Raw genomic sequence first — 13502 nt, 5'->3', positions numbered from 1 at the left:
TTGAAAATTCAGCATGAAGAACTTAAACAAAACTGCGCAAATGCAATCCCAGCATTAACAAGAAATGTTTCGAGCTGGATAGTAAACTACACAATCGATACTCTTACGGGGCATAATGAGGTAATGGGGCAATATGGGGTGATTGCAATACCGTTTTGCCCCACCCCGTTTTGCCCCAGATGAGTTGTAGTGTTAAATCAACGAGTATCTCTGTTATAACTTACAATCCGTAAACCTCAAAAACACACAACAAACACAGAAGAAATATTCTTTCAACATATGAATAGTTTAAAAGTGTGTAATAAATAACTTGCCTTACCTTGACCGAAGTAAAATCCCAATCGTTATATGCCATAGCGCGAAAACAAAGAACTGACACACAGCACTGTTCCTTTTCAACTGATAAGAACGCTGCTCAAGCGCAACAGCCCTTCGTCCTTGAGAATCTTGTTTAGGTACTTATCGCTAGATTGCAGTTAATTACAGTTCAAAAAATACCGATACCCCGTTATGCCCCCCTACCCCGTTATGCCCCACGTTCCCCTAATTTTATTTTTACGATAGCTCTTACGTAATTTTTTTCGTATAAACTTTGCTTTGTTTTAAAATACCTGTAATACTTTCAGAACACGAGACTATGTCGGTAAGGTACAAACAAAATTTGTAATTGCGTTTTTTTGTTTCTTTTTTTTTATTTTAATGTTGTTTGGGAGTAAGCTTGCGGAACGGAGTCTGACCCTGTCAGAGTGAGGACCATCCTACCACGCGCCGGAAGCTCAGTAGCCTTGGGATTCATTATCCTCCTACAACCCCCCCCTTCTCCTCTCTTATTGTGCATCAGATTGTTCACACGACGCTCTTCTGCCTCGACGTATTTTATTTTTTTAAGTTTTTTTTATTCCTTTACCTATTAGTCCCCCACCACTTTCCCTCCCTTCATTTTTTTTCTCTTAAACATTCTGCTGCGAATCCACCCGCACAACTGCATCCTATTGGTTCTAGAAGAGGGAAGTTTAAACTACGAAAATCATTGGGTGGTGGGGAGATTCATATAAATACTTTCCGTAGTTAGGAGTAATTCCCAAGTAAGGAACATTAGAACGTTTACTATATACTGTGTCGTATCTTTGATGATAAAAAAAAGTGTGTGATTTATGACATAAGAATATATACATAAACATATGGATATTAGTGTGATATTAATATGTGCTTATAATAAGTGAATTTTTTAAAACTTTTTTTTTAAAAAAAAGAAAATACTTTTTCCTTCTCAAAACTTTTCGGAGTAAAAGAAGTTTTAAAATATGGTGCTGTGGTCCATAGTGGTGAGTGTTAAGTGCTATTGTGATTTTTCCCCCCTTTTCATGGTGATATATTGTGAGCTTTGGAATGCATAGCAATATTATGATTAATTATGTGTGTTTTTAATTGTGAATTTCAGCAACAAGTGAAGAAAATGCTGTTGCGGAATATTTCCTTTTGACGTCAAAATAGAGGAAACATAATGTTCTTAATGTGATACGTTGTGATGTCCCGGAGAATTTCGATACCTGATTCCTTAAATTTGTTATAAGTCATCAATTACCTTTGGGTGATGAAATATACCCGAAACTTTTTTTTTATTTTCTTTTCAAATCGCCATATTTCTGACCTTGATGACAAATAATACTTATTGGTATCCAATTCTTGGATTTCCGTGTTTTTTTCTTTTTTACTTTTTCTCATGTGAAACCTAGATACATTTCATGTTAAAACAAATTAAGTGTATGTGTTTATGGAATTCAAAAATTGATTTTATTAGAAGGGTTTCCTAACTTACATAACCAATACGTAAGAAAACTGGTACCTTAACAATAGTAGTGGCGTACAGTGGATTTTCTGCTTTGGGATATATTATTACTGTTAACGCGTTACTCTTAGCAATGATGACGCCAGCACTAGTTAAATATTTACTTGACCAGTATTCAATACAATATCCAAAAGGGACCAATTGTGGAGGGGGCGCCTCCTCTAGGGTCTTCACTGATTCTTAATATTATGCATTATCCTTAATTTATTATTGGATTGCTTGTACAAAAGTATTATTCTATTTAGTACAGCTTCTATGTATAGTACAACCCTCATTCAAATCTATCTATCTTTATATATATTGACTTGTTAGGAAATACCTATAAAAGTGAGATACACGTTAACGACACTTTAACGGAATAAAACAATATTTTGTATTTTGGAAAAAGTCAATTTCCAGGCTGTTTCTCAAGTTCCATTATCCCATGCAAACGTATAAGAGTATAGCTATTCGTAACGAAATACTCCAATGTTTCAAATAAAACATATCCTAAAGAAGAAGGTTTTTAAATATAGATTTTGCTATTTGATTCAGGGGCGTAAATAAGGACCACGCAGACCCCTCATTGCTGGAGGGCCCCAAGCGTCATAAGGGGCCGCCAAATCATGAAATGGGACTTAAAGAAGGGGCCCCACCCCACGCTGTCTGCGGGAGGGCCTCCAAGCTTTTAGTTACGCCAATGATTTGAATGCACAATGGGATGGGTTAGGAGCATATGAAATGTGTGAAATCGTCTCAGTCACAGTGGGGGGAGGGAGATAGCAACGTAAAACAAAATGCATCGACTTGCAGAGTTCATGTATTTTAACATCCATAATTATTGGACTTTGTGGACCTATGGATATTGTTATCCGCTAGATCACCCGATAATACCATATAAAATTTATTGTTAAACTTCTAACAATATCTAAATTAAATCAATGTTCTTATTTTACACCCCATGGTTATTTGTTTTAGGCTAAATGCTACATTATGAAACATTATGCCAAAATTGGTTGAATGAGAATTGTGGGAGGAAAAGGGTGATTTCGAAAAGATTTACGGACCACGATGTTGTGAACCATTTCTGAGAATAATGACACTTCATTCAGTCCGGTGAGGAGAAATTTATTCCCAGAATATTAGGAACAGGGAATTTTCCAATCCTCCCGAGGACTTCGCACCAAGACATTTTTTAAAAAAAATGAAACTCTTCATCTGATCACATACATTGGAAAATTTCGGGGCGCCATTGCTGCTATGGCTCTATACTTCTGTTATGGGGATTGGAATTCTCACTTTTAATGACTGAAAATCCAAATCTAAAGTTGGACTATATAGTGTATACAGTACATCGCACTGAATTTTCCATAGTTAATCTGCGTCGTAAGTCTCTGCATTTTGATTATCTTTTTTTAACTATGTAACAGCAATCTCACAATTTCATTTCATTCTTTTCATTTCTTGATTAGGAGTGCCTTTGCCTTTTAAATAACTTTAAATAGTCAGTTTCCTACCAAAATGATTGAATATTATTACCGCTAGAGAGAAATAAATATTAATTTATGAGAATAACGTGCTGTGTTCTTTATTACCAGGCTATCGGAGGAGTACAACTCTTGTCAGCATGCTCTTTAGTGACATCTTTCATTGTCCTATAGCCGTAGATTTCTTGCCAAAGCCCTCTGCTTCCTCATTATACTGCTACCCTAGCAACACTAACACTACGCTCCAGCCAAGGGTGCCCATCAGAGGGGGCAAGGGGGGGCAATTGCCCCTCCTAGAGGAAATCGTACTTCGAAATATCGAAAACCCAATTGAATTTTTACATTAGCTACAGCAAAATTTGAACCTATATTTGAAATGTCGCGTATACTTGCTCCCCCTTGGAAACCAAAATATGGGCGCCCTTGGCCCCAGCAGTGAGAAACGGTAGGCTAATCAATAGCAATTATCTTACCTTGTAATCTGGCCTCTTTGACGAAAGCGCTGGAGTGATGACAGAAGGTTCGATGGTTCGAAACCGAACGGAGTAAACGGGGGAAAAAAGAAAGTGAGCTTCTTCGTGGCTAAGCGGTTAGCGTTTTTGGCGTTAATCAGTAGGTCCAGTCTCATATAGTCTCGGTGCTGAAAAGGACATTAAACTCCAAATCAACTCAACTCAACTCTTTGACGAAACTACTAAAATGTAAAGAAGTAGCTATAATTGTGATTAGGAACGCGATTCAAAATTCGTTATCAAAATAACGGCAAATAACTGGTTGGCCAATTTTATACTTCAAACTACGTTGGGACAATGTATTTATAAACTTATCTTTTGCAATTTTCGAATTCTCATCCATGCTGACCGTTAGAATACCAAAAGATCTATTAAGGTACTCCCTCTTCCTCCCCCGCCTTATTTCTGTAGTTCGGCGGATTCGCGTGTCAATGGTTTTTCCACAGAGATTTCCATCAGAAAGATATAACATTAAAATTTGTTGTCATTTTAGAGTAGGGTTTTATTTGAAATAAAGAACTCTTTATAGAACTTCTCAATTTTTGTATTGTAGCTATGAGACGGAATTAGAAGATTAGCCGTCAAGAACTTGAAGACTGTCAGTATGCAAAATGATAGGGAATCGAACCAGATAGACATTACTGTGCATATACATAAACTTGCTAACTCTAATAGATATACATGTTGTTTTTAATTTGTTATATTCGTTATCTCTATATATTTTGATTAAAATCATGCAATGCAACACTGTGAGCAAGTTTTCAATTCCCTCATGGTTTTGAGAAGATTGCCGTCGTAAACAGAGGTAAAAGTGGATCTGGAAAGGTAGGGGGACGGACGACGTCACGCCGTCTCCCGTGCCTATCTTTGTCCATTGTAACTTTTTTAGGAAGTGGAGGGACCAGGCCGGTAGCCAGCCCAAAAATCTAGGGGACCCGGTAGAAGTTAAGGGGGCCCGACCTAACCATATCATAGTTCATCACCATATTTTAGTTCATTTGGAAGCCTACCATGAAAATTTTAGGGGGGTAGTTAAAATTTAGGGGGGCCCGGCCCCCTAGCCTCCCCGTGGATATGGGCCTGGGAGGGACGCCATAGATATATTTTGGAAATGGGGGAAAAATCCTTCAACGTTCCCCCTCACTTTTACCCTTGCCCGGAAGGGACTTTCAATTTAAAGGGGTTGAAGATAGTGATGAAATAAAAGCTGATAATCCACGTCGAGAACCATCGGATATATGCGCTGGAGGCGAGGAATTCATAGCTTGGAGAGATTTATTTAAGTTAATCTATATCTCGGCCAAATTCAGAATTTAAGATTTTGTTTTTTAAGAATGGAGATGCTAAAGAAATGAAATTAAACCTTTCATTACTGTTACGCCCTGCGAATATGCCATGTATGGCTAAAGGAGAAGGATAATTAACGAAAGTGAATAATAACGAAGAGAATTGCTGGAAAAAAGAATGTGGGAGGAAACGCAAACATCCCAAGAAAGCTGAGCGTTCGACCACTGATCCACCTTGTCCACCACAAAAGCGAAAGACAGGTACTCATAATGGTCCTTAATAATCGTAACTTTAATTCAAATTTTATACACTATAATAAGCTAAGTAAATTTATGACAAAATGCTATCAAAATAACCGTTAAATTTTTATGTTTAATTGTTTTTTTTTTTTATTTTTAAAAATTCATTATACTAAAAGCACAAATTTATTTACGAAAACGATGCTCTAACGTAACATATTGTAAACATCTTTATATCTGAACACCACTCATTCTAGCTTTGAAACTTCTTGTACAAAATAAAAAGCAAATTCTGACCGAAACATATTAGGTAATTTCGGCCATTAGACTTATTATCTGATGTCTGATGAAGGCAAATATACCTTGCCGAAACTGTAACGTTATTATTTATTAAATAGTATATATTTTGGTCAGAATTTGTCTTTTATCTCCTGTATATTTGTGTGAATCTTATATATAATTACTTACGTCCTCAAATGATTGTATGAATGTATATAGGGGTCTATAAATAGAAATATTAATATTAATAATATATGAAAAAATAACCGATATTCTATCATTGTTATATTACGATTTCTAGAGGAGAAATATGATTGATATTATAGTAATAATCAGAGGTAAAAGTGGATATGAAAAGGTAGGGAAACGGATGACGTAATGCCGTCTCCCATACCTATCCTTGCCCATTGTAATGTTTAGGAAGTGTAGAGACACTATATATATTTTTTGGAAGTGGGTGAACGGCGTCCTCCTGCGTTCCTCTTCACTTTTACCCGTGGTAATAATTATTAATATTAAAACAATAATCAGGAATATTGACATCCGATCATAGCTATTTCTGACACCAGAATATCACTTATCTTTAACCTTACTTTAATTTAACAGTGGTTAAATGACAGTATAGCGTACAGTATTTTGCTGTAATATTACAGGAATCTAACATAAAGAGTCACACAACAGCAAAATTAACTCACGAGATACGTTGTTATTAATTTGACAAAAGTAGTATACAAATATGCTGCTAATAAATTTTATGTTGGATATACTAGTTAACGTCACTTCAAAACTATACATTTCTCATCATCACCGTCTCCTTTAGTCTAACCTGGACGTAAAACAAATATTTCATTTAATTGAAAACTATACACATATTTTTTTCTCTTTTACATTTTCGTACAATATACCAAGGTATTCCGTTATATTTTATAAATTACATGTATACTTTAAGAAGGGTCGTTGTTTCGAGAGCAGGTTTGTCAAATATATAAAGTATCAGATAAGAAAATCTGCGTAATACTCTATTTTTACAATGTAGTGCATGCTCAGCAAATCAGCGACCAAATATATGGTCTTTTTCGAGAGCCATTAAATCAGAACAATAGTTAGTACAACAATAATGAAGCATTCTTTTGTTCTAATATAAACGCTCTTCCTCATGTTACCTAAGGTTTGCTGTTATTTAACAACTATATAGTGGCAATGCTTTTAATCAGGAATCCTTGTAATTTCTGGTTAATAGTTTTACACTGTTTACGCCTGTCAAGTTTGTTATATGAACAGTGCGATCTAATATGAAGTTATGACAGAGAATGTTATTTACTTTCGATAATATCCTATGCCATTTTTCTAGATTAAGATATGTTACTTTCTTTGCATAATTTTGTACCTCATTTGTCTTACAAGTGTTACCAATGAAACGAGATATAACAGAAGTCTTCCGAAAAAGAAACATACTTTGTGTGCAAGAAAGCACTTTCACCACTTTACGGAAACGAATCAGCTCCAAATTTACTCTACTGAGCAACACTACAATATTTCACATTTTTAAATGATTGTCTTTTCATAGTTTTCTACATCATTTTCTAGATAATGTATTATTTTTATAATTTCCTACAATTTTCCCAGATAATGTTGCTTCATTTCGTATTTTTCTAGGTTGTGTTATCTTACTTTGATAATGTTTTTCAACTTTTAGGATAAAATTCCATTTACTTTAAAATTCCTTCATTTTTGTAGTTAATATATTCTTTTCTACTTATAATTCCCTGCATTATTTTTCTAGAAAATGCATTAGTTTTTTTTTCTAACAATTTCCTGCAGTATTTTGTAGAAAACACGTTACTTTTGTTCATTATTCGCTACACCGTATTTGAATATAATGTGTTATTTTCTTTCTTTTTTCTTTCTTTTCCTTTTTTTTAAATATAGCACTCTCTATCATTTACCTAAAAAATATTTGAGATAAAGCAAATAACTAAAATGCTTTAGAGCATACCAAGTTCAAGTTAAGGAGAAATATTGAGTTGACTTTAGTTCGAGTTTAGTGTCCCTTTCAGCAGCAAGAGTATTTGAGACATGGATCTATAGCTTAAAGTGGGAACCACATGACCTCCCACTGAGAATCGAATCCGAGTCTCCCGTACTAGAGAGGAAGCTCTGGACTGAGTTTGTAATTTATAAACATTTTGATTATAAAAATACATGAAGGAAATGCTTACAAATCTAAGTAGATTTGGAGTTCTTACTTTTCCCAAAACAAGTAGGCTCGCGTAGCGTAGTCGCTAACGTTCTCGACTTTGGTCCCGGTTTCAATTACCGGTGAGACACTCGATCGAAAAAAAATTTAAAAGCTTTTTCAGGGCAACCATCTTGAGTAAGGTTTTTAATGGGTTTCCCTCGTTCACACCAGGCCAGGGGTAAAAGTGAGGGGGATGAGGGGGGACATCGTCCCCTCACCTCGAAAAATTTTCTACGGCTTCCCCCCAGTTTATAAAAAATTACAATGGGCAAAGATAGGCAGGGGGAACGGCGTGACGTGATGCCACTTCCTACCGTCCCCCCACCTTTTCAGATTCACTTTTATCCCTGCACCATGCGAATGTGGGGATGGTTTTTAACATAATGTTCCCAGACTGCTTCCTTCCTTCCCTTTCCCCTGATAGTGTGCTCGCCGAGAGACGTCATCCCTCATATACCTGACGGACTAAATGACCTTAGATACCGACATCCCAGAAATTTAATTTCTAATATCAATCCTCCCAAAACAAAATCTGAATTAACAGTGCTGAAATTGGGGTATCGTAATGTAGTTTTTGGTAAATCGTATTTAGTATATATAGGAATATTTTTATAGTAGTAGTAATAGTAGTAGTAGTAGTAGCAGCAGCAGTAGACAACTTAAAAATCGTTTCAGTTTTCTTCCACTTAGCACAAGTGACTGATAATACTTTCCACTTTTGTGTAATAATTAAAACTAGTTTCACCAACATTTATGCAACTATATAACGTGTTGCTTTGTGCAGTAGATAGAATCCTTGATTTCAATGGATTTGGATTGGAGGCATGACTCGCAAAGATTGACTTGACTGAAGTTGATAATCCATTTTCAGCAGCGAGGTTCTGTAAAACAGAAGCTGCTACTCAAGTTTAGATTTGGGATATCTATTGTAGCGGTTAATAACCTGAACAGAAATTTGTAGCCCGTAATGTTCAACGAAGTTAAAAAGTACCTTACTGAATTCTGTGTGTGTGTGTGTGTGTGTGTGTGTGTGTGTGTGTGTGTGTGTGTTATTTGATAAATTTTTATTTGTTTTTTTTTATTTTTGAGCCCTCCATTCGATAGAGCACCAAAACTATCAGAGAAAGTGATGAAATTTTTCGCGTCACTTTTACTGTTCTAGAGATATTGGTCAAAAAAGTACTGATTTCGGGACATTTAAGGAGCTATATCTCGAGAACCGTAAGTCATAGAGAGTCCAGTGGCCACCGGTTATTATTTGATACCAAAATGTTTACCATTCTCCGGTATTGATCATCAACAATATTATCTCCCTATGACCAGGACGCTGATCCTGAGGATCCGGGGGGTCCATGCCCCCCAAAGTTTATGTGGGCTCCCCTATATTTTTAGGAATATACATTTTTATATGTATTTTTATTGTTATATGTACGTATTGTTTGTTATATGTTTTTTTTATGAATATACAATATTTGGCATACCTTGAATCCAATTTGTATTAAAATCCTCATATATGCCTTCTGAAACCCTTGTCTGTAACCAAACACACATCTGAATAGGCCTCCCCAAAGTTACAGAAAAATCGGCGCCCTTGTCTATGACTTGGCGTTCCCAAAATATTGGCCAAAAAATGTACCGATTTCAGAACATTTAAGGAGCCATATCTCGGGAACCGTAAGTTATCGGGAGACCATATTGGTGTTGATCAGTACATAAGAGGATGGTGAACATTTCGGTACCAAATAATAACCGGTGGCCTCTGGCCAATTGGTCACCGTTTCCTATATATTGGCCAAAAAAGTTCAGATTTCGGGAGATTGATGGAGCCGTAATCGTGAATCGTAATTCATGAAAAGTTGATATTTTGCAATTTTTTAATCTTGAGCCATTATTTTGAGCATGTATCTTGGTAAAATAACATATCGTAGAACGTTTTAACAGTATTCTTAAAACATATGGAACTAATTGAGTACTCAAGGAAATTATAAATGGATAGATATACTAGAAGAATTGTTTAATGTGTATAATAATAAAGTACATAGAACAATTGATATAAAGCCTGTAGAAGTTAGTAAGAAAAAATAATTCTTTTTAAGTTCGTTCTGGCAATGCTGTTGGAGCATTCTCAACTGGTTACTTCTTAATTTAAATATCAATTACTATACGATGCGAAGTCGTCCAAAAAATCTGCAATCTCAGGAAGGGTAGAACCAAGGACTATGCACATTAAATATATACGTGTAGTAACGAATAGCCTACATATAGCATAAGTAGTATTGATATTTATTTTTGTTACATGAAAACAGACCCGTTTCCATAGTACAGTCACTTTTCTTTAATTGGGAAGTTTTGGCTTAGAATCTCACATCCAAGTAGGGCCTACGGCTCAGAAAGCTTAAACCTTCCATATTTTTTAAAAAAGGACTGTTGGGTTTCTTCGGTAAATTTTTATTATTATTATTATTTTCATTATTAACATTATTATTATTATCTTCTTCGCTGACTATAGTAGCATACATCTTTATTGCAAGAGGTTCTTTGTTCGATTCCGGATGGAAGAACATCAGTGGTTCAAATCTACTTTACTGTGGCCCACGCTCTATGCACTCTCGCTGTTGGCAAATGATGTAAATGCAAATCAATTAATCAATCAATTATTACAAGTGTGTCACTGTTAAGAATATGTCATCGTTAGGAAGGTATATGTCAGCCTTAAGATAAGCAAAAAAAAAAAAAGAAAAAAAGAAAAACAATAGATGCAATGTACTAATTAGAAGTAGGTTTCGTTTTTTACATAGAAAAATAAATAAACAATACATAAATAAATAAACAATAGATAAATAAGTATACAATACATAAATATATAAACAATACATAAATATATAAACAATATATAAATAAGTAAACAATACATAAATAAATAATACATAAACAACAAGTAAACAATACATGAATAGATACATAATGTATCCCAGCCGAATCTAAACCCTGAGTTATTATTGACAACAAATATATATATATATATACAGTACAACCCCTCAAATCCGAACCCCGGAAATCCGAAAACCCGGCAAATCCGAACACGTTCTCAGGAGAAAAAATAAATACAGCTGGAAAATGAAAAAAAAAAAAAGATTTAATCACACAAATTTAGTTTTTTAAAGGTTTTAACATTTTTAGACTTAATGCTTATTCAAAATAATTATTTAATTACATTCTTACAAGAAGACAGTTATAGATATGCGACAATCATTTTGGACATGAGTGTACACCCGCCAGCCAAGGTCACTGCCCTTTCGACCACTGGGCCACCCTGTCTAACCTCAGTCGTTGTTTTACCGCAAATTCAGTGACGAAATAAGTACGTAATATTATTTCCGGCGTAATCCGAACCCCCCGAAATCCGAACAGGCTTCAGCCCCAATTATTTCGGATTTGAGGGTTTGTACTGTATATATTAAAGCTCAATTGTATCCGTTTCCGGCGATTTTCCCAAGACAGCGCAATGACAATTCATTCTTAAGGAAGTTATTTTGTTCTCCTGGATGTGATCTACCATATGTAGAGAATATTATACACAAATTAAAAATAAAAACTAAGTGTTCGTTTTATATCATTAAACTTTTGGGCTTTATCTCATTAGTTACATATTAAATGTATTGTTGTATTCCTAGTGTTGTAATGATAAGCTTGATCAGGGTATTTTGTTTTTTCATCTTGATTCGTATAGGACAACTTTTTAAGTTTGAAGGTAAATTTTTCTTGGGATTCTCGAAAAAGGCGCATGAGGATTTACACTGCATAATAATAATAATAATAATAATAATTGGTTCATCTCATTGAGATTTATCGCTTAGATTATCTCTCATCTTTGGACATTTCTTTCGTGAGAAACCATAAAATTATAAAACTATTATTATTATTATTATTATTATTATTATTATTATTATTATTATTATTATTATTATTATTATTATTATTATTATTAAAGATTTATTAGATATACAAATTGAAATCTAAACATTTTTTAAAAAGATATTTTTTGTTTTATTTTCTAAAATCTTCTACTGTGTATTGACTTATATGCTCAAAAGGTGTCTGAATTTCGCTATGACTTTCGTCTTCGTTGTTACACGCACAGAAGTTCTCTCAAGTTCAAACACGATAAAATCAGAAGTTTTCTGGAAAAACTTTGTTACGACCATCACGTGTTAACTTTATTGTACCTTGTCTGGAATTTTTCCATATTCACGTTTTAGAAGAAACTATGTAGGAATTACATTGAGAAATTGGATATTAATATGCTTTCGATCGGTGTTGGTGTTGAAGACGAATTATTTGCTGGTTGTATATATATTCAATCGTTCTATTTATTTTCATTAGGTGTAATTGGCTACATTGTACACTCCAGAGAAAAACTGAATATCTTAATGGAATGGATTTATCTTTCTAAATCCTTTCGAATAAATATACCGAAGAAGTCTACTCATACTTAGTGAATGTGATCCCAGATTCGATTTTCGGACGGAAGGCCTTAAACTTGAACGCATTACGGTGTATTGAATTCCATCATAAACGATAGGTCCATGCGCCCATGTCTCTTATGCTGTAGTTCCGGTATTGAAATGGGATTCAGTCTTCATAGTTTTCTTTAAGAAAATTTCCCTCGACTGACACAAAATTTCCCTTTTCTAACAAATTTCCCCTAGTTTGTTGAGTGTCCAATTCCTATGACAGAAGTTAAGTGATTAGATTAATTTAAGTATATTAAAGGAAGTGCCAACCACATTTCTTTCATTCGTTTGCTTAATGTTTCTATTTTTTTTTTTTTTTTACCTTTTCCCTTCTTTTTTTTTTAAATGCAACCAACCCCAATGGGTGCAAATTATGCTACTTTGAACACACACACACACATACACACACACACACACACACACACACAAACTATTCCTATTGCATTGATTTATTTCTGAAGAACAAAGAAATATTTAAGCATTTATATTGGTTAATCAGTCAGCGTGAGAATTTCACGTTTCAGCACAAAATTGCTGAATTTTTCCTTTTTGCTAAATTTACCTATGAAATTTCCCTAGAATAGAGAAATTTTCTTCAAACTGCGAGCACTGATGGAATTTAATAATCATCAAACAAACTGGAAATAAATAAATAAATAATGGTTTGACTATCATATGTTATTATTGTATTCATCCATAATGGACTTTCTATCCGCCTTGATCACAGTGACGAGAGTCCAATATCTCCTCCCCGCTGCCAACTATCCCCCAAAACATATTGTATTTCTGCAGTCGCGTACCGACGTTATTTTTTTAGTACATACCAATCATGGGGGACAGCTACTGATCTCACTTTATTTCTATACATTTGAATAAGAAAACAATGTGAATGTGTTTGTTAGCGCTACAAACATTTAAATGAAGTTTAAAATGAACGGCTAGATGTACGATGACGTCCAGGGGCGGCGATTCGGGGGGGGCAAGAGGGGGCAGTTGCCCCCCTACTTTTTTGAAGTAACCCCGTAAGGTATATAGTTTCATTTGGAAATGAAAAGTTTTTGTACGTATTACTGATTCGTAGAAAAAATGGTGCCATATAATATTTGTCGTTGCGTGA

The 13502-nt window shown here is 34.6% G+C and overlaps 1 protein-coding gene across 1 annotated transcript in view; it reads left to right on the top strand.

Annotated features, from left to right (window-relative positions):
• Positions 1 to 1100: 1100 nt before the first annotated feature.
• The window catches only part of LOC145686565 (uncharacterized), a 340726-nt gene continuing 328324 nt past the window's right edge, over positions 1101 to 13502 (top strand). The window contains exon 1 of the mRNA XM_081760005.1: positions 1101 to 1325. Coding sequence (XP_081616131.1) covers positions 1305 to 1325 — 21 coding nt within the window. The 5' untranslated portion in view covers positions 1101 to 1304. The remainder of the gene's footprint in view (positions 1326 to 13502) is intronic.

Source organism: Thermobia domestica, chromosome 5 (genome assembly GCF_964235325.1).
Source record: "Thermobia domestica chromosome 5, izTheDome1.hap1.1, whole genome shotgun sequence".
In the NCBI taxonomy this organism is placed as follows: domain Eukaryota; kingdom Metazoa; phylum Arthropoda; class Insecta; order Zygentoma; family Lepismatidae; genus Thermobia; species Thermobia domestica.
This window is presented reverse-complemented; position numbering and strand designations above follow the sequence as displayed.